Source organism: Pan paniscus, chromosome 1 (genome assembly GCF_029289425.2).
Source record: "Pan paniscus chromosome 1, NHGRI_mPanPan1-v2.0_pri, whole genome shotgun sequence".
Taxonomy (NCBI): domain Eukaryota; kingdom Metazoa; phylum Chordata; class Mammalia; order Primates; family Hominidae; genus Pan; species Pan paniscus.
The window spans coordinates 52,678,987-52,705,151 of NC_073249.2; the positions used below are offsets into that span (position 1 = coordinate 52,678,987).

The following is a 26,165-nucleotide window of genomic DNA, read 5'->3' on the forward strand; positions in this document are numbered from 1 at the left end:
ATCTTCCCAAGTAGCCATTACTCTAAACATGCAAAAGACTTAATTTGGCACAGAGTGTTGAATGGTTTTAGAAGTATTTGTATCTCTTTACTCCTAAAATTGTTTTCTATAATTTTAAGTAAAACACTATCATCTCAAAGAGAGGAACGAAGTTGACAGAAACTGAATGGGAATATGTAAATCACTTACTAATGCAAATTGGTTGTGTTGACCATCCATTTTGCAAACATGTAATTGATCCTGAAGAATTTCCATCTGCTGTTGCATATCCTGGTTTACATTTATATTGTATTTCTTTATTTAAAATGTAAATAGAGGAAGATTCAGAAATGAATCCATTTTCAATTTCTATATCTGATTTTGAGCATGTTCCTAAAATAGAAAAAGTAGAGAAAAAAGTAAATATTTGTTGAGTAGTTCTTTTATAGGAGGGAACAAGTAAAAACATGGCAATATGGCAAAACAATGAAACATTTGTTAATGAGTTGAAAACAGCAAAACTGGAAGTTTCCTAGACATCCGTGTTCTTAAAGGAAACCACGAATTTCTGAAGGAAATGTTGAACACAGGGAAGGGCAAAATGAAAGCAAAGAATCCTTGAGACTGTCAACAGAGCTCTGGCAGGCCTTGAGGAATGCAGATCTAGGAGACTCTCAAGTCCCTAATGAAATTTTGGAAGACTTTCTGGCTACTTTGCAACAGCCTGAGTATTTTTGGTACTATTAAGGGGTCTTAAACCTCATTAAGTCAAATGCCATTTCCCAGGCAAAGATATGATACACACTGCTACCATAGGCAAGAAAGTAATTTTGTAAATCCTTTGTCTCCAAGAATTTAAAGTGGTTGTCATCTTAAGTGGGTGCTTAAACCCATATAGACGTGGTGTTTGAGAGGCATGTGGAAATGTAAGCAGAAAAAAGAAAGCAAACAAGATAGCAAAAATAAGTTCTAATATATTAGCAATGTATTTGTTCTTTATATATTAGTAACGTATGTGTTCTATACATTACTAATGGGTATACGTACAAGGTAGTACTTATTTTAGTAATGTATATGTTTTAAGATATTAGTAATGTATATGTTCTTTAATATGTTCTTTTCTAATTAGTAATTAGAAAACAAATGTAAATGGACCAATTTCACTATCTGAAAGAAAAAGAAATCATGTTAAAGATGATGCATATTTATAATATAGCATTTGTCATAATCATGAGTTTTCTGATCTATTCTTGCCTACTTTCCTATTAATCTCCTCCAGCGTCTAAACTACAGTGTTCAGTTTCTATTGTAAACAGCTTTATTTTCAATATCTACAAAGTGCTTGACACACAACAATATTTATTAGGTGGATTAATGATAGAGTTGGTGCCTATGGCAGGAGAAAAAGGGACTTTTCTTTCAGGGGCCTAGGCTATTGTTGAAGACAGTTGCTCCTATAATGTTGTAGGAAGATTCCCATTATCTTACGTCTCAATTATTCCATAATTATCATGCGGTTTCTATAATGGAATGTTTTGTAAATTGCAAACAATACACACAAACAACTTTCAGAGTCCCCTTTACTTAAAAAGTAAAAGTCAGCTGTAACTGAAGATGAGCCTTAATTTAAAGCAACAGAGCACTAACTATAAAAATAGATATCATAGAGGGCAGCCAAGATGGCCAAATAGGAACAGGTCCGGTCTACAGCTCCCAGCATGAGCGACGCAGAAGAAGGGTGATTTCTGCATTTCCATCTGAGGTTCCGGGTTCATCTCACTAGGGAGTGCCAGACAGTGGGCGCAGGACAATGGGTGCAGCGCACCGTGCGTGAGCCAAAGCAGGGGAAGGCATTGCCTCACTTGGGAGGCACAAGGGGTCAGGGAGTTCCCTTTCCTAGTCAAAGAAAGGGGTGACAGACGGCACCTGGAAAATCGGGTCACTCCCACCCTAATACTGCGCTTTTCCCACGGGCTTAAGAAACGGCACACCAGGAGATTATATCGTGCACCTGGCTCGGAGGGTCCTATGCCCACGGAGTCTCTCTGATTGCTAGCATAGCAGTCTGAGATCAAACTGCAAGGTGGCAGCGAGGCTGGGGGAGGGGCACCCGCCATTGCCCAGGCTTGCTTAGGTAAACAAAGCAGCCGGGAAGCTCGAACTGGGTGGAGCCCACCACAGCTCAAGGAGGCCTGCCTGCCTCTGTAGGCTCCACCTCTGGGGGCAGGGCACAGACAAACAAAAAGACAGCAGTAACCTCTGCAGACTTAAATGTCCCTGTCTGACAGCTTTGAAGAGAGCAGTGGTTCTCCCAGCCCGCAGCTGGAGATCTGAGAATGGGCAGACTGCCTCCTCAAGTGGGTCCCTGACCCCGACCCACGAGCAGCCTAACTGGGAGGCACCCCCCAGTAGGGGCAGACTGACACCTCACACGGCCAGGTACTCCTCTGAGACAAAACTTCCAGAGGAACCATCATACAGCAGCATTCGCAGTTCATGAAAATCCGCTGTTCTGCAGCCACTGCTGTGGATACCCAGGAAAACAGGGTCTGGAGTGGACCTCTAGCAAACTCCAACAGACCTGCAGCTGAGGGTCCTGTCTGTTAGAAGGAAAACTAACAAACAGAAAGGACATCCACACCAAAAACCCATCTGTACATCACCATCATCAAAGACCAAAAGTAGATAAAACCACAAAGATGGGGAAAAAACAGAGCAGAAAAACTGGAAACTCTAAAAGCAGAGCACCTCTCCTCCTCCAAAGGAATGCAGTTCCTCACCAGCAACGGAACAAAGCTGGACGGAGAATGACTTTGACGAGTTGAGAGAAGAAGGCTTCAGATGATCAAACTACTCCGAGCTACAGGAGGAAATTCAAACCAAAGGCAAAGAAGTTAAAAATTTGAAAAAAATTTAGACGAATGTATAAGTAGAATAACCAATACAGAGAAGTGCTTAAAGGAGCTGGTGGAGCTGAAAGCCAAGGCTCGAGAACTACGTGAAGAATACAGAAGCCTCAGGAGCCGATGTGATCAACTGGAAGAAAGGGTATCAGTGATGGAAGATGAAATGAAGGAAATGAAGCGAGAAGGGAAGTTTAGAGAAAAAAGAACAAAAAGAAATGAACAAAACCTCCAAGAAATATGGGACTATGTGAAAAGACCAAATATACGTCTGATTGGTGTACCTGAAAGTGATGCGGAGAATGGAACCAAGTTGGAAAACACTCTGCAGGATATTATCCAGGAGAACTTCCCCAATCTAGCAAGGCAGGCCAACATTCAGATTCAGGAAATACAGAGAACGCCAAAAAGATACTCCTAGAGAATAGCAACTCCAAGACACATAATTGTCAGATTCACCAAAGTTGAAATGAAGGAAAAAATGTTAAGGGCAGCCAGAGAGAAAGGTCGGGTTACCCACAAAGGAAAGCCCATCAGACTAATAGCAGATCTCTCAGCAGAAACTCTACAAGCCAGAAGAGAGTGGGGGCCAATATTCAACATTCTTAAAGAAAAGAATTTTAAACCCAGAATTTCATATCCAGCCAAACTAAGCTTCATAAGTGGAGGAGAAATAAAATGCTTTACAGACAAGCAAATGCTGAGAGATTTTGTCACCACCAGGCCTGCCGTAGAAGAGCTCCTGAAGGAAGCGCTAAACATGGAAAGGAACAACTGGTATCAGCCACTGCAAAATCATGCCAAAATGTAAAGACCATCGAGACTAGGAAGAAACCGCATCAGCTAACGAGCAAAATAACCAGCTAACATCATAATGACAGGATCAAATTCACACATAACAATATTAACTTTAAATGTAAATGGACTAAATGCTCCAATTAAAAGACACAGACTGGCAAATTGGATAAAGAGTCAAGACCCATCAGTGTGCTGTATTCAGGAAACCCATCTCACGTGCAGAGACACACATAGGCTCAAAATAAAAGGATGGAGGAAGATCTACCAAGCAAATGGAAAACAAAAAAAGGCAGGGGTTGCAATCCTAGTCTCTGATGAAACAAACTTTAAACCAACAAAGATCAAAAGAAACAAAGAAGGCCATTACATAATGGTAAAGGGATCAATTCAACAAGAAGAGCTAACTATCCTAGATATATATGCACCCAATACAGGAGCACCCAGATTCATAAAGCAAGTCCTGAGTGACCTACAAAGAGACTTAGACTCCCACACAATAATAGTGGGAGACTTTAACACACCACTGTCAACATTAGACAGATCAATGAGACGGAAAGTCAAGGATATCCAGGAATCGAACTCAGCTCTGCACCAAGCGGACCTAATAGACATCTACAGAACTCTCCACCCCAAATCGACAGAATATACATTTTTTTCAGCACCACACCACACCTATTCCAAAATTGACCACATAGTTGGAAGTAAAGCTCTCCTCAGCAAATGTAAAAGAACAGAAATTATAACAAACTGTCTCTCAGACCACAGTGCAATCAAACTAGAACTCAGGATTAAGAAACTCACTCAAAACTGCTCAACTACATGGAAACTGAACAAACTGCTCCTGAATGACTACTGGGTACATAACGAAATGAAGGCAGAAATAAAGATGTTCTTTGAAACCAACGAGAACAAAGACACAACATACCAGAATCTATGGGACACATTCAAAGCAGTGTGTAGAGGGAAATTTATAGCACTAAATGCCCACAAGAGAAAGCAGGAAAGATCCAAAATTGACACCCTAACATCACAATTAAAAGAACTAGAAAAGCAAGAGCAAACACATTCAAAAGCTAGCAGAAGGCAAGAAATAACTAAAATCAGAGCAGAACTGAAGGAAATAGAGGCACAAAAAACCCGTCAAAAAATTAATGAATCCAGGAGCTGGTTTATTGAAAGGATCAACAAAATCGATAGACCGCTAGCAAGACTAATAAAGAAAAAAAGAGAGAAGAATCAAATAGACACAATAAAAAATGATAAAGGGGATATCACCACCGATCCCACAGAAATACAAACTACCATCAGAGAATACTACAAACACCTCTACGCAAATAAACTAGAAAACCTAGAAGAAATGGATAAATTCCTTGACACATGCACCCTCCCAAGACTAAACCAGGAAGAAGTTGAATCTCTGAATAGACCAATAACAGGCTCTGAAATTGTGGCAATAATCAATAGCTTACCAACCAAAAAGAGTCCAGGACCAGATGGATTCACAGCCGAATTCTACCAGAGGTACAAGGAGGGACTGGTACCATTCCTTCTGAAACTATTCCAATCAATAGAAAAAGAGGGAATCCTCCCTAACTCATTTTATGAGGCCAGCATCATCCTGATACCAAAGCCGGCCAGAGACACAACCAAAAAAGATAATTTTGGACCAATATCCTTGATTAACATTGATGCAAAAATCCTCAATAAAATACTGGCAAACCGAATCCAGCAGCACATCCAAAAGCTTATCCACCATGATCAAGTGGGCTTCATCCCGGGGATGCGAGGCTAGTTCAATATATGCAAATCAATAAATGTAATCCAGCATATAGACAGAACCAAAGACAAAAACCACATGATTATCTCAATAGATGCAGAAAAGGCCTTTGACAAAATTCAACAACACTTCATGCCAAAAACTCTCAATAAATTAGATATTGATGGGACATATCTCAAAATAATAAGAGCTATCTATGACAAACCCACAGCCAATATCATACTGAATGGGCAAAAACTGGAAGCATTCCTTTGAAAATCAGCACAAGACAGGGATGCCCTCTCTCACCACTCCTATTCAACATAGTGTTGGAAGTTCTGGCCAGGGATTTCCTTCAAGAGAAAGAAATAAAGGGTATTCAATTAGGAAAAGAGGAAGTCAAATTGTCCTTGTTTGCAGATGACATGATTGTATATCTAGAAATCCCCATTATCTCAGCCCAAAATCTCCTAAAACTGATAAGGAACTTCAGCAAAGTCTCAGGATACAAAATCAATGTACAAAAATCACAAGCATTCTTATACACCAATAAGAGAGAAACAGAGAGCCAAATCATGAGTGAACTCCCATTCACAATTGCTTCAAAGAGAATAAAATACCTAGGAATCCAACTTATAAGGGATGGGAAGGACCTCTTCAAGGAGAACTACAAACCACTGCTCAAGGAAATAAAAGAGGATACAAAAAATGGAAGAACATTCCATGCTCATGGGTAGGAAGAATCAATATCATGAAAATGGCCATACTGCCCAAGGTAATTTATAGATTCAATGCCATCCCCATCAAGCTACCAATGACTTTCTTCACCAAAGTGGAAAAAACTACTTTAAAGTTCATATGGAACCAAAAAAGAGCCCGCATCACCAAGTCAATCCTAAGCCAAAAGAACAAAGCTGGAGGCATCACACTACCTGACTTCAAACTATACTACAAGGCTACAGTAACCAAAACAGCATGGTACTGCTGCCAAAACAGAGATATAGATCAATGGAACAGAACAGAGCCCTCAGAAATAACGCCGCATATCTACAACTATCTGATCTTTGACAAACCTGAGAAAAACAAGAAATGGGGAGAGGATTCCCTATTTAATAAATGTTGCTGGGAAAACAGGCTAGCCATATGTAGAAAGCTGAAACTGGATCCCTTCCTTCCACCTTATACAAAAATTAATTCAAGATGGATTAAAGACTTAAACGATGGACCTAACACCATAAAAACCCGAAAAGAAAACCTAGGCATTACCATTCAGGACATAGGCATGGGCAAGGACTTCATGTCTAAAACACCAAAAGCAATGGCAACAAAAGCCAAAATTGACAAATGGGATCTAATTAAACTAAAGAGCTTCTGCACAGCAAAAGAAACTACCATCAGAGTGAACAGGCAACCTACAAAATGGGAGAAAATTTTTGCAACCTACTCATCTGACAAAGGGCTAATATCCAGAATCCACAATGAACTCAAACAAATTTACAAGAAAACAACAAACAACCCCATCAAAAAGTGGGCGAAGGACATGAACAGATGCTTCTCAAAAGAAGACATTTATGCAGCCAAAAGACACATGAAAAAATGCTCACCATCACTGGCCATCAGAGAAATGCAAATCAAAACCACAATGAGATACCATCTCACACCAGTTAGGATGGCAATCATTAAAAAGTCAGGAAACAACAGGTGCTGGAGAGGATGTGGAGAAATAGGAACACTTTTACACCATTGGAGGGACTGTAAACTAGTTCAACCATTGTGTAAGACAGTGTGGCAATTCCTCAGGGATCCAGAACTAGAAATACCATTTGATCCAGCCATCCCATTAATGGGTATATACCCAAAGGACTATAAATTATGCTGCTATGAAGACACATGCACACGTATGCTTATTGCGGCATTATTCACAATAGCAAAGATTTGGAACCAACCCAAACGTCCAACAATGATAGACTGGATTAAGAAAATGTGGCACATATACACCATGGAATTCTATGCAGCCATAAAAAATGATGAGTTCATGTCCTTTGTAGGGACATGGATGAAACTGGAAATCACCATTCTCAGTAAACTATCGCAAGGACAAAAAACCAAACACCGCATGTTCTCACTCATAGGTGGGAACAGAACAACGAGAACACATGGACACAGGAAGGGGAACATCACACTCTGGGGACTGTTGTGGGGTCGGGGGAGGGGGGAGGGATAGTATTAGGAGATATACCTAATGCTAAATGATGAGTTAATGGGTGCAGCACACCAGCATGGCACATGTATTCATATGTAACTAACCTGCACATTGTGCACATGTACCCTAAAACTTAAAATATAATAATAAAATATAAAAAAAGAACCAAAAAATATTCATCATGAAAAAAGATTGACAATTATTTAGTAAAATGAGCAACTTGTTCATAATGCAGAAAAAAAGGAAAGAACAATACTAGCCACAAAGAGAATGCATTTGCATTACATATAATTAAAAGAGATTTTACATTCAGAATTATTAAGATGATTCCAACTAATAACGACCAAAACTCCCAAAAAGATAAATAAAAGAAATCAAACTGCATTTCCAAATTTTAGAATCATTAAATACCAATTAAACTGTGAACATGTATTCTAAATCCAGCTGGTAGTAAAAGAAATGCAAATTTACATTACAATGCTATACCATTTTATAGCCACTCAACTTGTAAATATTAAAATGTGACATCACCAATCATTAGCAACATGTGAAAAAAGAAGGAACTGTTTATATAAATGTATATTCGAATAAATACTGTAGGAAACCTTCTAGAGTAGAATATGTACAAGATCCCAGAATACCCATTTGTACTTAATCTTCTTGGTTCAAGATGACGAACCTCGGGTATTTACCCGAGACATTGATGCCGCTTCAATATGACTTTATTTAACCAACAAGTATTGTGTTCTAATTCTTTTACTGTATTCTTGACTAATGCCCATTAATAGGAGCATTTATTTTGCTATGTACTTATCAAGAAATTTGTATATTCACACAATTAAAAAAGTAAAACTAAATAGGTCCGTTGGCAAAACAAGTTGACAACAACATTTTGCCACAGTTAATATAGACAAGTCTGAGATTGTCATCCGTGTTACTTAGAAAGACATGAACATGCTGGGATCTCATAGCGGTGTACTTACTGACACGGATGCATCTGGGAGTAGGAGACCAGCCTTTCTCCGTACATGTAACTGTGGTCTGTGCTTTTGGAAGACGGTAGCCAGGATGGCAGGCAACTTCTGTAGAGTTACCCTGTACAAACTTTTTTCCATAATTTTGATTATATCCATTTTCCAAATAAGGAAAATAACATTTTCCTAAGGACCATAGCAATGATAAATAAATAAAGTAAATGAGAAACATAAATTTGCACAAAAAGTATATTAAAATTATTGTTACCATATTTAAATAAGATCGCATAAACATCCAAAAATAATGTACAACTTAGTATGAACTAAAATTACTAACAAAGGTTGTACAAGAGGAAATGTCAATATTTAATATTACTTCTCTTTAGTTTTCATAATTAAAATATGTATAAACTATATAGATATTCTCATAAAGTCTCTATATTTATTTTTCATATGATTTTCAAGAACTCATAATAGAAAAGATCTATTTTGGTCATTTTGCTTGAACAACTCATTTCTTGGCCCTATTTCTGTTACATAAGACAAGAGTAATCAATTACGTGCTCTCCTCTCTTTAATCTTTTAAAGTTTTATACATGTGTAGCAGTTCAGAGGTTTACTTACTGAGACATGGTACTGCTGGCGACCACCCATTTTGTGTGCAATGAATGTAATCCCAGTAACTTCCTGAAGGAGTCTCAAAACGTTCATCACAGTAATAGGAGTAATATTTTCCTACAGCTACTGGAAAGTGTGGTCTACGCATATTCTCATGAAATAGACCTCCATGTTTAATGTCTGGAAAATCACAAGGCTTCACTTGCAATAAAAAACAAACAAAAAAGTATAAATAATTTTTACTGTAATAAATCATATTAGAGATAAATTTTGATATCACCTTCTCTCAAACATTTTCTTGTGGAATTACAGCAACCATAACTAGTTTCCTGATCCTGACCTCTCATCTTTATAATCTGTTTTCCTGGGTATAAATTAATAACCCTTCATCTGGTCATTTTATTTCTACACTTAAAATCCTTAATGGATCCCAAATCAGCTAACAGGACGAGAAGAACCTCATTCTACTTTCTCTACTTCTACTAATGTAGTATGGTCTCTTTAGCAATTCTGGAGGTTTTATCAACATTAATTTGAACTGAGCTTATCTAGAACTATACCAAGTTATGCTAAAGCTGTCAGTTCAGGGTGCACACATTACCAATAATTGTTTTTTGGAAAAGAGAAACAAGAAATATGACTCTAAACATTAACAAAAAATCAGAAATGCACCAATTATCTCCAGAAATAAAACATTTTCTTGAGTTTTGTGGCATTTTGTTTGTATTCGATGGCATGCATTCTTACCATAGTTAGAATTCATGTATCGGATGAGATATATTATTGACATAAAAAAAATAGGTGCATACACGAATGTTCAAATATATATATATATTCTTACATTCTATATGTATGTAGACATATAGAATGTTGACCAATACCATAATTTAAATAGCATATAATTTATGTTTCTTCTATAATTCTGGAACAAGTGATAGAAAATAATATTTACAACCTATTTATTGGGAAAACTTAAGAATATCACTAAGGAAAAATCTTTAAGTTTGAATCATCATAAATCAGAGAGAATGGGAAGGAGGCTAGCGGCACAACAGCTTTAATGTGCAGATGAGAAGACTAAGTTCAGAGAAGTGACATCTTTACTTTGTGGGAAGTGTTTGCTAGTTACAGAACTGGCTCCAGAGGCTTGTTGGGTGACACATGACAGCTTCTCTGACCCAGTCCCTCAAGCATGGATGCACAGTTTTCTGCTGAGTGTCTCCTCCATATTGGAAAATCTAAATCTCCCTGCACTGTGTAACCTCCTGAGATACTCTTACATTTTCTTAAGATTGCAGGCTATTTAGTCTGAGGAAGAAAGGGACATATATTAAAGGAAATCATTTTAATTTTTCTTTCTTCTCTTTTTTTTTTTTTTTAACAGTCTTGTTCTGTCACCAAGGCTAGAGTACAGTGGCACCATCTCGGCTCACTGCAACCTCTGCCTCCCAGGTTCAAGTTATTCTCCTGCCTCAGTCTCCTGAGTAGCTGGGATTGCAGGTGCGTGCCGCCACTCCGGCTAATTTTTTGAATTGTTAGTAGAGACAGCGTTCCATCATGTTGGCCGGGCTGGTCTCCAACTCCTGACCTCAAGTGATCCGCGCGCCTTGGCCCCCGAAAGTGCTGGGATTAAGGCAGGAGCCCCCCGGCTCGACCAAAAATTACTTTTCTTAGTCAGTGATAATTTCAAAACTGTAGTGAGTTTTTCATAGTTTAGGTTTGTTTCTGAAAATCGTTTCTCCCACTAAAAGGCACTGGAATTTCATAGGGAAATTATTCGAACTTGGTCTGTAGTAGGAAAAGTCAAGGAAATCCTGGGACCTTTTGTTATGCCAGAGTGTAATGGGGACACGTGAAATATACACAGAAGCCAGCTTCTTAGTTAAACTTGAAATAAATTTGAGCGTCCCAAAGAAGTACAATGGCAATTAATTGTAATGCATTGGGTACTGAAAATGATCAGTTTAAAAGGGATTTAGAGGCAACCCTGCTCTACATTACTAATTGTCACCCTTGACACTTTGTTATGGCAACTCTAGTAGATGAATATAAAGTTTATACAATTCTGAAAGGATATTCATGAATAAAAATAATTTTCCTGACAACCTGTTTTTAAATAAGTGTAAATAACTTATGAGTTGATGGAAGAAATATTGGTCAATACAAATTCAATGAACATTATAATAGGTTGCAATTACAAATTTTCTGTCAAGTTTATCTTTCAAATAGCGTGGCTTCCAAAAGAATTGGTGTGCTGATTTTATTGTTCAGAACTGAAACATCAACCACCATTAAAAAAAAATTCTTAGCATAAGCAACTCACAAAGTATATCCTTCATTAATCATATGAAAAATATTTGCTGATCTGATTTACTAGATTCTGAATATAGATGAATACAGATAATATGTAAACATAAAGTATTCAACAAGACAAAAATCAGCAAGGACAATACACCCAAGATATAATTACCCAATTCTGATGAATACCCTCTAAAATCTGTGTTGGTGGGTATATATATATATATATATATATATATATATATATATATATATATATATATATATCCTTGAGTAAAAAGTAAAAAGTTATTTTTAATTATTAATATTCTTTTAATACATTGTGTAAATATCATGGTGTTCATCTGCTAGAGCTACCATAACAAAGTACTACTGATTTCATAGAAATTTATTTTCTCACAGTTCTGGAGGCTACTAGTTTGAGATAGAGCTGTCAACAGGATTGGATGCTTCTGAGACCTCCTCCTTTGCCTTGTAAATGGTTGTTTTCTCTCTATGCCTTGCGTGATCTTTCTCTATATGGTGTGTTCTTATTTTCTCTTCTTATATGGACACCAGTTATATTGGAGTAGGACCCACCTGAATCATTGACCTTTAACTTAATTACATCTTTAAGCACTCCTTCTCCAAATGCAGTCACATTCTCAGGTATTGGGAATTTGGACTTTAACAAATGAATTTTGGCGGGATGCAGTTGAGCCAATGCTACTGAATTCACAAAGATGTTTCTCTCTAACCAAGATGTTATTCCACTAAATAAGTTACTTTCTCCTTTGAGAAATATAGGTGCGACCCAAATTTACAAGACATTTTGCTCAAGTTTACTCTTACAAAGAGTTCATTGGAGGAGGCAAGTTTTCCACTGGAATATCAGATAAGAAAGAATTTGTCATCATTCTTTTCTATGGTGCTTTTAAGAAAGTAAGTAAGAAAATATAGTGCATATGCTTCTCTAATTCCAGTCATTTCAAAATAGTAGTATTTTCTTCTTTGCATTCTACTTTAATCTATTTAGTCTTTATTTGAAGAAATGTACCTGTAACAGTTCAGTTAAAAAAGGAAATAACTGGTGAAATTCCTTTTTTTTCCATTTTGGCACAGATCAAGTTTGATTTTGCGCAACAAATATAACTAGCAAATCATGTGATAGATAATACTATAAAACTTAAAGCTCTTTCCCTAGAATCAAATAAAGTGGCATAGCTTTGCGAAGAGTGGTTGAGGGAAAAGATAGTCTCATAAATTGATAATGGGATTTCCAGTATTACCCTCCATTACATTGGCTGAAATATGAAGTTTTGGATAATTACAAAATTTGTATTCTTCATTAATGGACACACACCCTTGATTGTCCATGATTTTTGACCCATGTGGTTCCACTGCTAATGTTATGATATAGTTCTTTAATATGCAAGGCCTGCATTCAAAAAGATAATTAATACAGAAAATATATGACTTTCAAGGAGAAATCAGTGAACAATGACATAACGCTATGAAAAGTATTTTCTGTATATTTACTTATTGAACATTTGCTAGTGAACTCAGAAATGCCAATCAAAACTTACTGTCATTCCAATGTAAGTTTATATTCTATTTTTTCATTATATATGTATGTTGCTAATTTTGTTGAAATAGTAAGTTGATATTAATGTTAATTAGTTTTAGCAGCTTTCTTAAGCTATAATAGAAATATAAGAAACTGCATAATTTAAAATGTATTATTTGATTTTTTGATATATAAATCTATAAAAATCACCATAGGTAAGATTATGAAAACATCAGTCACTCCCAATGTTCCCCTTGTATTACGTATAGGAAAATTCTGAACATTTTAAGCTTAGAATCTGTCTAATGACATGTTTCCCACTTAAAGTTTCATGAGTATATTCACATATCTCCATAATCAATATTAAATGCCTTTTACACTGTAGAACTTAGAAAACAAATAAAACATTATTCATTTTTTCTTTAAGTTAAAGAGATAATTTTTTATAAAATTAATTTATGTTATACTCTCACAAAATATGTCACTTCTACTAGCATAGTGAATAAATCCTCTTTGGTTCATAAAATAATTATAGACATACAAAGCTAGATATTACATGAAGTTACATTTAAGAGGGAAGCTGAGTGTTTAGGTCTCTTTTAACTTACCTTGTCCATTAGCACAGGAAACCCACAAGGTCAGAATGACATTGATTAGTAACAACATGTTAGATATTCTCAGTAGTATGCTAATACAAAAGTTTCAGTTGCACTGTTTGGGGTTTGAAATCTTTCATTATTAGTTACCACGTGTGGTTCTGAATTTAAGTGCACTACCATGAAGCTAGGGGCTTTAAGGTCACTTAGTAAATATCAAAGTTCAGAGAGTTTTACAAAATGCTTCAATAATTCCAGTTCGTGGTTTCACAATCATCTGTGGATTTGATTGCCTGATATGTACTGGTACAATTTTATTTAGGCACAGTAATGGACTGAATCCAAAAGTAATATAAAACATTAATTTACTTTATTTCTCATTTTTTGAGTAAAGAGAGTTTCCATAAAGGGAACGAAAGGCTTCTGCAACTATTGGAAGAACTGAGGGAACAAAGGTCAAAAATGCTATTTCCAGAAAATTCTGATGTTCAAGAGTCTTAGTGATGCCCTCACTAATTATCTATGGTGCTGCAGTGGATGTTTCTCAGCAAAACGTCCAGAATCAAAGAAAGCTACTGTTGGTGATCTCAGCTGCTACCAGCAGCTGCTACCAGATAATGCCTTGTCTTTCTCTTCTTCCAGGTCTTCTTTAAGTACATCTCATGGGGGAATCTAAGGGAGAAGCAAGCTATGGAGAAAGGAACTTCAGAAACTGTAGTTTCAGGCTGATCTTCTGCAATGCAGAAGAAAATGAAGATAGGAACTGGGTTGATTTCAAGTTGAAAATAAACATCTGGCACACTCATCTCGTGAAAATCCTGCTGTTTGGCATGGCACGGTTTTTTTTTTCCCCCCACAAATAGTCAAAATACTCTTATCCCACATACTCTTCTTAAAATGAGAACACTAATTTTAAAATTAAACACTGGAAAATAGGTGAGTTTCTTCCACATACAGATGAATCATTAATGAGTAACTCTCAGGGTCCATGTCTCTAAAATTTTCTGTTGTCCTTTGCTTTCCAGTACCCAACTTAATTACATAAGGTTGTATGAAAACAAACCGGTGTGTCTGGATCCCATTCCACTCTCTGTAATTTTATGTGTTTAGAGTAGCATACTGATTTTCAGAACTCACAATAGATCATACTGAGTACAAAAGTTTCAGCATATTCTTGATATTTAAATGTTTTTAAAGTTGTGTTTTGGGGTATTTTTTATTTTTAGTACAATACATTCATATATATATATATATATATAATTTTCTGTTTTGTTGGAAAAATATAACTCAAGTCCACACATGTTCTCTCATTGACTTCTTCTGTTTATTCTTTATTTTACATTACTATACTTGCCGTGGTTTAAGATACTGTTCATTAAAATAAGAGAATCATGGAGAGAATAACATCAGCAAAACTGCAGTGTAGGAGTTCTCCAGCCTCTCTCCCTCCTACAGAAACTTAAAAGCAACCACCGAGAGCCAAGATTACCACCCTGAATATCCTAGAACTTAGAAGTGAAGCTATAATATAGCAAACAATTAAAAATAATAGCTACAAAATTGGTTAGAGAATATGCAATTTAAAAAGTTGTGAGTTGTAACATCGAAAATTCAAAATGTGTGATAAGGTAGAGTAAAAATGTAGAGTTGTTTTTTTCTTTTAAAAAGTGAATCACAAGTTGTTATCATGGTAAAATAAGCTGTTATAAATATAAGAATTTTGTGGGCCTCAGAATAACCACAGCACAAATCCATAATAATTACACTACAAGTAAAAAGAGAAGAGTCAAACAACACTGATAGAAAAAAATCATTTAACCACAAAAGAGTGAAGAAGAAAGGAAGAAAAAAAATCTGCCAAATGACTAGAATATAATTACCAAATGTCAATAGTTAATCTTTATCTATCAATAATTACCTTGAATGTCAATGGATTGAATTATTCAATTAAAAGACATAGAGTCGGTTAGTGGATTAAAAAGAAAACACTCAACTCTATGCTTGCTACAAGAGACACATGATACCTCTAAGGACTCATAGTCTGAAAGTAAAAGGAGAGAAAGAGATATTCCATGCTGTTGGAAAAGAAGAGCAGGAGCAGAAATATGTAAATCAGATAAAATGGACTTTAACTAAAAACAGAAAAAGAAACAATGAAAGTCATTATATAATGATAAAGGCATCAAATCAGCATATACCCATGGGAATTGTAAACATATATATATATATATATATATATATATATATGTATATATACTCAACATTAGATCACCTATATATATATATATAGAGAGAGAGAGAGAGAGAGAGAGAGTAAATATTAATAGGTCTAAAGAGAGAGAGAGATTGCAATACAATGATAGTAGGAGTTTTCAACTCCCCACTTTCAGCAATGGAAAAATAATTCCCACAGAAAATCAACAAAAAGACATTGGACTTAAAGAACATTCTAGACCAAATAGATCTAACAGACATTTTCGGAATACTTAATTCGACTGCTGCAGAACACATTCTCCTTAACTGCACATAGAATATCCTCCAGAATAGATCATAAGTTAGGTCATAAAGCAAGTTGTAACAGGTTGAAAAAAATAGTAATTATATCAAGAATCTTTTCTGATCATAATGGTATACAACAATTAATATCAGAATAAAACTTGGAAACTTTACAAACACTTGGAAATTAAACAACATGTACATTTAAAACCAATGGCTCAATGAAGGAACTAAAAAAAAATTTGGAAAGTTTTTGAGACAAATGACAATGGAAACACAGCATACCATAATAGATGAGATACAGCAAAACCAGTTCTAAGAGGAAATTTTATAGCAATAAATGCCTTATCAAAAAGAATAAATCTCTCAAATAAACAATCAAACATTGCACCTTAAGGAACTAGAAATTTAAGAACAACATTACTAAAAACAAGTCAAAAAAGAAATAATAAAGATCAGAGCAGAAACAAACAACACAGAGACTAAATGTAAGTATGACAAAATCAGTAAAGCAAAGATTTAAAAAACAATTGACAAACATTTTCTTAGACTAAGAAAAATAAGGGAGATGCTCCAAATAAATAAAATCAGAGAGGAAAAGGGAGACATTACATCTGGTTCTACAGAAACACAAAGGATCATAAAAACTATAAGGAACAATTGTTTGCCAATAAATTGGTATACCTGGAAGAAATGGATAAATTTTTGGACACATACAACATACCAAGATTGAATTAGGAATAAATAGAAATCTAAACAGACAAATAATGAGTAAGTTGATTAAATCAGTAATAAAATTCACCCATCAAAAAAGCCCAAAACCTGTTATCGTCACTGCTGAATTCTACCAAATATTAAAAAAATAAAATTCAGAGTAATTTTTCTCAAACTATGCCAAAAGCAAAGATAATGGAATTTTTCCAACTTATTGTAGCATGCCAGCATTGCCCTGATACCAAAACCAAACAAGGAAACAACACAAAAAGAAAACTACAGGCTGATGTCCCTGTTGAACAGAGGTGTTAAAATTCTTAATAAAATACACAAAAAAGTGAATTTCTCCCAATGCTATCCCTCCCCCCCCCGCCTCCCCACCACAGTCCCCAGAGTGTGATATTCCCCTTCCTGTGTCCATGTGATCTCATTGTTCAATTCCCACCTATGAGTGAGAATATGCGGTGTTTGGTTTTTTGTTCTGGCGATAGTTTACTGAGAATGATGGTTTCCAGTTTCATCCATGTCCCTACGGGTGCAGCGCACCAGCATGGCACATGTATACATATGTAACTAACCTGCACAATGTGCACATGTACCCTAAAACTTAAAGTATACTAAAAAAAAATAATAAAAAATAAAAAATTAAAAATTAAAAATTAAAAAAATAAAAATAAAAATAAATTTAAAAAAAAAGTGAATTTCTGTTCCTTTGTTTGTTTTTGAGAAGAGGTCTCTCTCTGTCAGCCCGGTTGGAACGCAGGGGCGCCATCCTGGCTGCCTGTATCCTCGACCTCTTGGGCTCAAGCAATCCTTTCACCTCATCCTCTAGAGTAGCTGGGACTATAGGCCTGTGTCAACACACCCAGCTAACTCAAAAGCTAACTGCAGTTTTTAAAAATAGAGTATAATTAAAACAAGGTTTGTATGTACAAATTTGAATCATACAACTTAAAACGTGGAGGGCTCAGAAGAGATCAACTCTTCTACCCCCACCCCCGACGTATGGCAATATCCGTATAGGTCACACTTTTAGAAAATCACTTGACCTCTGATTCGATGTTGGATAATACTGTTACCTGCTTCACTGACTGTGACAGTCCTCATCAAAAGCTAACTTACTCCCCCTCATAAATGTTTTGAAATATCTCAAGACAGTCATTATAATGCTATAACTCTATCTTTTTGCATGCTTCTTATGCTATAATTTCTTTAACTCTTCAACTATCTATATATTCTCTTCTATGCCATGATAGTTGGAAACCAATCATTTTAAAACGTGGTAGGCTAAGTACGGTATATTATTACAGACATGATATTTGGTGGGCAAACCACACAGTTGAGAGTACTTTGTTGACACTGAAAAACATCATTTCCTCATGAAGCCTAAAAGAGATAGATGTTCTCCTCAGTACCACCATTGTCTATTAATATTAGGGTTATTAATGAAAATCTTCATTTTCCTCCACCTAATTTACTTTTAAAGCTAAATACAAATGTTGTTTCCACTAAGTAAATCTGCCAACAAAAAAATAAAAATTCTTTTTTGACTTGAATGCCTCATGAATGATTTATCTGTTCTTAACAGATAAATAAAAAAGACTTTTTTTTTTTTTTTGAGACAGAATCTTGCTCAGTTGCCCAGGCTGGAGTGCAGTGACTCGATCTCCGCTCACTGCAAGCTCTGCCTCCTGGATTCACGCAATAATCCCGCCTCAGCCTCCCGAGTAGCTGGGACTACAGACGCCTGCCACCATGCCCAGCTAATTTTTTTTGTATATTTTTTAGTAGAGACGGGGTTTCGCCCTGTTAGCCAGGATGGTCTTGATCTCCTGACCTCGTGATCCGCCCTCCTCGGCCTCCCAAAGTGCTGGGATTACAGGCGTGAGCCACTGCGCCCGGCCAAAAAGACATTTTTGAAGGAAGTTAAAATTTTAATTAAAAACATGTTGCTGATTTCTTTTGCTTTGAAGATTAGTTATCTTGAGATAAATGGTATAGAGTAATATTCTTTGAATGTATATATGAATTTCAATATAGACATAGGTTTGCTGTAATAGCTATTTTCGCTGAGTCAGCTATAAAAATATTCCATGCTCTATTTGTTCGTAATATAGTAATTATTGACAGAACATTTTTTGGGGGAAATTCATGTCAATCATTCTCATTACCTCTCTCAATAATAACTGAACTTCTGCAATTGTGGTGTTCCCTTTCACTCAATTTTTTTCTGTCAAAACGAACAAACAAACAGGCGCAAAAAAACCCTGGCAATAACCTTTGATAAACATCGTCTCTCAACCATTTTCTTCTGAGATTACAGCAATCATAACTAGTTTCCTGATCCTGACCTCTCATCTTTGTAATCTATTTCCCTGTGTATAAATTAATGACCTTTCATCTGGTCATTTTATTTCTCCACTTAAAATCTTTAATGGATCTCAAGTCAGCTAACAGGACAAGAACCTCATTTCACTTTCTCTACTTCTACTAACATAGTATGGTCTCTTCAGCAATTCTGGAGGTTTTATCAGCATTAATTTAAACTGAGCTTATCTACAACTATACCAAGTTAAGCTCAAGCTGCCAGTTCAGGGTGCACACATTAGCAATGATTGTTTTTTGGAAAAGAGAGACAAGAAATATGACTGTAACATAAAAAATCTGAGATGTAGCAAATTATCTCCAGATATAAAACATTTTGTTTAGTTTTGTGGCATTTTGTTTGTATGCGATGGCATGCATTCTTACCATAGTTAGAATTCATGTGTCAGATGAGATATATTATTGACATACAAAATAAGTGCATAGACGAATGTACAAATATGTATATATTCTTACATTCTATAGGTATATATACCTATAGAATGTTGAACAACACCACAATTTAAATAGCATATCATTTATGTTTACTCTATAATTATGGAACAAGTGATAGAAAATAGTATTTACATTCTATTTGTTATGAAAACTTAAGAATATAATTAAATAAAAAGTTTGAATCATCATAAATCAGAGAGAACTAGAAAGAGGCTAGCGGCACAACAGCTTTAGTGTGCAGATGAGAAGACTAAGTTCAGAGAAGTGACATCTTTACTTTGAGGGAAGCGTTTGCTAGTTACAGAACTGGCTCCAGAGGCTTGTTGGGCGACGCATGACACTTTCTCTGACCCAGTCCCTGAAGCATGGATGCACAGTTTTCTGCTGAGTGTCTCCTCCGTATTGGAAAATCGAAACTTCCCGGCCCTGTGTAACCTCCTGAGATACTCTTACATTTTCTTACGATTGCAGGATATTTAGTCCGAGGTAGAAAGGGACATAAACTAAAGGAAATCATTTAAATCTTTCTTTTTTTCTTTATTTTTATTTTTATTTTTAATAGTCTTGCTCTGTCTCCAAAGCTAGAGTGCAGTGGCACTATATTGGCTCACGTCAACCTCTATCTCCCGGGTTCAAGTGATTCTCCTGCCTCAGTCTCCTGTGAAGCTGGAATTACAGGTGTGTGCCGCCACATCCGGCTAATTTTTTTAACTTTTAGTAAAGACAGCATTTCATCATGTTGGCCAACTCCTGGCCTCAAGTGATCTGTGCGCCTTGGCCCTCGAAAGTGCTGGGATTAATGTGTGAGCCATCCTGCTCGGCCAAAAATTATTTTTCTTAGTCAACGATAATTTCAAACCTGAAGTGAGTTTTTCATGGTTTAGGTTTGTTTCTAAAAATCGTTCTTCCCACTAAAAGGCACTGGAATTTCATAGAGAAATTATTGAAACTTAGTCTGTAGTAGGAAAAGTCAAGGAAAGAATGGGCTCTTATGTTATGCCAAAGCTTAATGGGGGCACATGAAATATACACAGAAGCCATCTTCTTAGTGAGATGTGAAACAAATTTGAGCATCCCAAAGAAGTACAATGGCAATTAATTGTAATGCATTTGGTACTGTAATGATCAGTTTAAAAGGGATTTAAAAGCAACCCTGCTCTACAATATTAATTGTCACTCTTGACACTTTGTTATGGCAACTCTAGTAGATGAATATAAAATTTATACAATTCTGAAAGGATATTCATAATTAAAAATAATGTTCTTGACAACCTATTTTTAAATAAGTGTAAATAACTTATGACTTGATGGAAGAAATAATGGCCAGTACAAATTCAATGAACATTATAATAGGTTACAATTACAAATTTTCTGTCAAGTTTGTCTTTCAAATAGCGTGGTTTCCAAAAGAATTGGTGTGCCGATTTTATTGTTCAGAACTGAAATATCAACTACCATTAAAAAAAAATTTTATTAGCATAAGCAATTCACAAAGTATGCCCTTCATTAATGATATGAAAAATATTTCTTAGATTTGATTTACTAGATTCTGAATATAGATGAATAGAGATAAATATACACATAAAGTATTCAACAAGACAAAAATCAGCAGGAAAATACACCCAAGAGGTAATTACCAAATTCTGATGAATAGCCTCTAAAATCTGTGTGGTGGCTACATATATATATATATATATATATATATATATATATATATATATATATATATATTCTTGAGTAAAAAGTAAAAAATTATTTTTAGTTATTAATGTTCTTTTAATAAATTGTATAAATATCATGGTATTCATCTGCTAGAGCTACCATAACAAAGTACCACTGATTTCATAGAAATGTATTTTCTCACTGTTCTGGAGGCTAATAGTTTGAGATAGAGCTGTCAACAGGATTGGATTCTTCTGAGACCTCTTCCTTTGCCTTGTAAATGGTTGTATTCTTTCTATGCCTTGCGTGATCTTTCTCTATATGGTGTGTTCTTATTTTCTTTTCTTATATAGACACCTGTTATATTGGAGTAGGACCCACCTGAATCATTGACCTTTAACTTAATTACATCTTTAAGCACTCCTTCTCCAAATGCAGTCACATTCTCAGGTACTGGGAATTTGGACTTTAACAAATGAATTTTGGCGGGATGCAGTTGAGCCAATGCTACTGAATACACAAAGATGTTTCTCTCTAACCAAGACGTTGAAAGTAACCCAATGAGTTACTTTCTCCTTTGAGAAATATAGGTGCGACCCAAATTTACAACACATTTTGCTCAAGTTTGCTCTTACAAAGAGTTCATTGGAGGAGACAAGTTTTCAACTGGAATATCAGATAAGGAAGAATTTGTCATCATTCTTTTTTATAGTGCTTTTAAGAAAGTAAGTAAGAAAGTATAGTGCATATGCTTCTCTAATTCCAGTCATTTCAAAATGATACTACTTTTATTCTTTTCATTCTACTTTAATCTATTTAATCTTTATTTGAAAAAAATGTACCTGTATCAGTTCAGTTAACAAAGGAAATAACAGGAGAATTTCCTTTTTTTTCCATTTTGGCACAGATCAAGTTTGATTTTGCACAACAAATAAAACTATCAAATCATGTGATAGATAATACTGTAAAACCTAAAGCTCTTTACCTAGAATCAAATAAAGTGGCATAGCTTTGAGAAGAGAGGCTGAGGGAAAAGATACTCTCATAAATTGATAATTGGATTTCCAGTATTACCCTCCACTACATTTGTTGAAATATTATGAAGTTTTAGATAATTACAAAATTTGTATTCTTCATTAATGGCCACACACCCTTGATTGTCCATGACTTTTGACCCATGTGGTTCCACTGCTAATGTTACGAGATAGTTCTTTAATATGCAAGGCCTGCATTCAAAAAGATAGTTAGTATAGAAAATATATGACTGTTGAGGAGAAAACAAATCAGTGAACAATAACATAAAGCTATAAAAAATAATTATGTATTTATTTATTGAACATTTGCTAGTGAGCTCAGAAATGCAAAATTTACTGTCATTTAAAAGTAAGTTAAGTATATAGTCTACTTTTTGATTATATTCATGTTGTGATTTACATGTTGCTAATCTTGTTGAAATATTAAGTTCATATTAATGTTAATTCATTTTAGCAGCTTTCTTAAGGTATTATAGAAATAAAAGAAACTGCAGAATTTAAAATGTATTATTTGATGTTTTGATATATGAATCTATAAAAAATCACCATCTGTAAGATTATGAAAATATCAGTCACTCGCCTTGCATTACAAATAAGAAACTTCTGAACATTTTAAGGTTAGAATCTGTCTAGTGACATGTTTCCTACTTAAAGTTTCATGAGTATATTCACATATCTCCATAATCAATATTAAATGTCTTTTACACTGTAGAACTTATAAAACAAAGAAAATATTATTCATTGTTTAAGTTAAAATGAGATAATTTTTCATAAAATTAATTTCTGTTATAGTCTTACAAAATATGCTATTTCTACTAGCATAGTGAATAAATCCTCTTTGGTTCATAAAAAATTGTAGACATGGAGACATAGGAAGCTACATATTACATGAAGTTACATTTAAGATGGGAGTTGAGTGTTTAGATCTCTTTCAATTTACCTTGTCCATTAGCATAGGAAACCCACAAGGTGAAAATGACATTAATTAGTAACAACATGTTAGATATTCTCAGTAGTATAGTAATGCAAAAGTTTCAGTTGTACTGTTTGGAGTTTGAAATCTTTCATTATTAGTTACCAAGTGTGATTCCGAATTTGAGGAAACTACCACGAAGCTAGGCCTTTAAGGTCACTTAGTAAATATCAAAGTTCAGAGAGTTTTGCAAAATGCTTCAATAATTCCAGTTAGTGGTTTCACAACCATCTGTGGAATTGATTCCCTGAAATGTACTTGTAAAATATTATTTAGGGACAGTAATGGACTGAATCCAAAAGTAATATAAAACATTAATTTATTTTATTTCTCATTTTTTGAGTAAAGAGAGTATCAATAAAGGGAACGAAAGGCTTCTGCAACTACTGGAAGAACTGAGGGAACAAAGGTCATAAATGCTATTTCCAGAAAATTCCGAAGTTCAGGAATCTTAGTGATGCCCCACTAATTATCCATTGTACTGCAGTGGATGTTTCTTAGGAAAACTTCCAGAAGCAAGGAAAGCTACTGTTGGTGATCTCAGCTGCTACCAGCAGCTGCTACCAGATAATGCCTTGTCTTTCACTTGGTCCAAGTTTTCTTTAGGTACATCTCATGGGGGAATCTAAGGGAGAAGCAAGCTAAAATACAAATACAGCTACAAATACAAATACAAGCTAAAAATAAAATAGCTTGTAAAATCAAATACAAGCTTAAATAAGAATTACTAATACAGATCGTATTAGGAATAAATAGAAAATCAAAACAAACAAATAATGAGTAAGTTGATTAAATCAGTAATAAAATTCACCTATCAAAAAAGCCCAACACCTGTTATCTTCACTGCTGAATTCAACCAAACAGTATAAAAAACTGGTAGTATTTTTTTTTCAAACTATGCATAAAATAAAGATGAGTAGACATACACAAACCAATAGATGTAACATATCACAATAACAGAATGAACAAAACTATATGATCATTTTCATAGAAGTACTAAAAACATTTGAGAAACTTTGACATTTCTTCATGATAAAGAGTCTCCACAAATTAGGCAGAGCAGAGCCAGATGGTGGAATAGGAGACACCAACCATTCCCCTTCAAAGATACCAAGTTAACAACTATGTACACAGAAAAAAAAAAACCTCATAAAATGAAAACATTAACAGATTAGCACTCATAGTACATGGTTTTAACTTCATATCCCTGAAAGAGGCACGTTAAGAGATAGGTAAGACAATCTTGAGTCACTGACACTACCCTTTCCCCTCTCCCCACACTTGCAGCTGTGCCATGGTGTACAGAGCCTTGCTCTAGGCACTGAGGGAGGGAGAACATAGCAATTGTGAGGCATTGAACAAAATGCTGTGCTGTTAGAGCAGAAAGGAAAACCAAACCAAACTGAGCTAACCCCTTCCCATGGAGGGAGTATTTAAACCAATGCTAGCCATGACAGTATTGCTGACCGCAGGGGTCTGAAATCAAGTTCCCACAAATCTTGCCACCTAGGGCTACCTACCATGCATTGTGTCTCTAAATAAACTAGAAAGACAGTCTAGGACATAAGGACTGCACACGTATGTGAGTCCTAGTGCTGAACTAGGCTCAGAGACTATGGATTGGGGGAAGACACAGAATATTCAGAGACACCAACTGCACCAGCTGAGGCAGCCAAGAGCGTGCTGGCATCACCCAACCCCTAACCCCAGGCTTCACATTTCACAGCTCCAAAAGAAACCCCTTCCTTCTGCTTGAGGAGAGGAGAGGGAAGAACGGGGAAGACTTTGTCTTACATCTTGGATATCAGCTCAGACAAAGCAGGATAGGGCAACTGTCAAAGGAATGAGGCCCCTGCTTTAAGCCCTAGCTCCCAGATGACATTTCTTGACATACCCTGAACCAAAAGGGAACCCAATGCCCTGAAGGAAATGATGCCGTCCTGGCAGCATTCACCCAGCCTAACTGAAGAGCCCTTGGCCCTCAATAACCTGCAGTGATACCCAGATACTATGTTGAGGGCCTTAGGTGAGCCTCTGAGACTTGCTGGCTTCAGGTACCAGCATGGCCACAGGGGGTAGAGAACCACCTGGGCTCCCAGGGTCCCCAGTTCCTGGACTTGACTGGTGGGTGGCATTTTTGGACATACCGTGGACCAGATGGGAGCCCAGTTCCCAGAAGGGTGAATCCTAGGCTAGCCAGCATTCACCACAAACTGACTTAGGAGCACCTAAACCTTAAGGGAACATCAGCAGTTGTCTGGCAGTACTCCTCATGGCCTGGAGTGGTGTTAGACTGTAGGGTGAGGCTCCTCTGACTTTGGAAAGGGGAGGGAACAGTGAGGAGGATTTTTTTTTATTATTATACTTTAAGGTTTAGGGTACATGTGCACAACGTGCAGGTTAGTTACATATGTATACATGTGCCATGTTGGTGTGCTGAACCCAGTAACTCGTCATTTAACATTAGGTATATCTCCAAATGCTATCCCTCCCCCCTCTCCCCTCCCCCCACCCCACAACATTTTAACTTGCAATATGACTGCCAGCCAAGATACAGTACCATATAACATCAAGCAGACATCTAAGGTTTTTGAAACTGGTCCCCTGGAAACTACCCTGGTCCAGGGGCCCTCATCACCCTGAATTCTCTCAGATCATGTGCAAGAGCATCAATACAGTACCCCTAGAAGTCTGCAAGAACCACTGCATTGCTGGGATTTTGACACCCTGTAAAGAAATTACAGCTTAGGTCACAACACCCAAGTCCTTTCAAACATGTAGAACATCTTGCCAAG

General features: G+C 36.0%; 1 protein-coding gene across 6 annotated transcripts in view; it reads right to left on the reverse strand.

Annotated features, from left to right (window-relative positions):
- Window positions 1–26,165, reverse strand: part of LOC134728364 (complement factor H-related protein 3) — a 141,685-nt gene that overhangs the window by 43,922 nt on the left and 71,598 nt on the right. For 2 of the 6 annotated variants that reach the window (XM_063598065.1, XM_063598070.1), the window contains 2 exons: window positions 9,238–9,432; window positions 190–372 (listed from right to left, as the gene is read on the reverse strand). In XM_063598065.1, the coding sequence (XP_063454135.1) occupies window positions 190–372; window positions 9,238–9,432 (378 nt within the window). Of the gene's footprint in view, window positions 1–189; window positions 373–8,622; window positions 8,800–9,237; window positions 9,433–11,718; window positions 11,722–13,683; window positions 13,789–26,165 lie in introns of those variants that run through there. The other 4 variants (XM_055110202.3, XM_055110204.1, XM_063598074.1 and 1 more) reach the window with 4 other exon arrangements.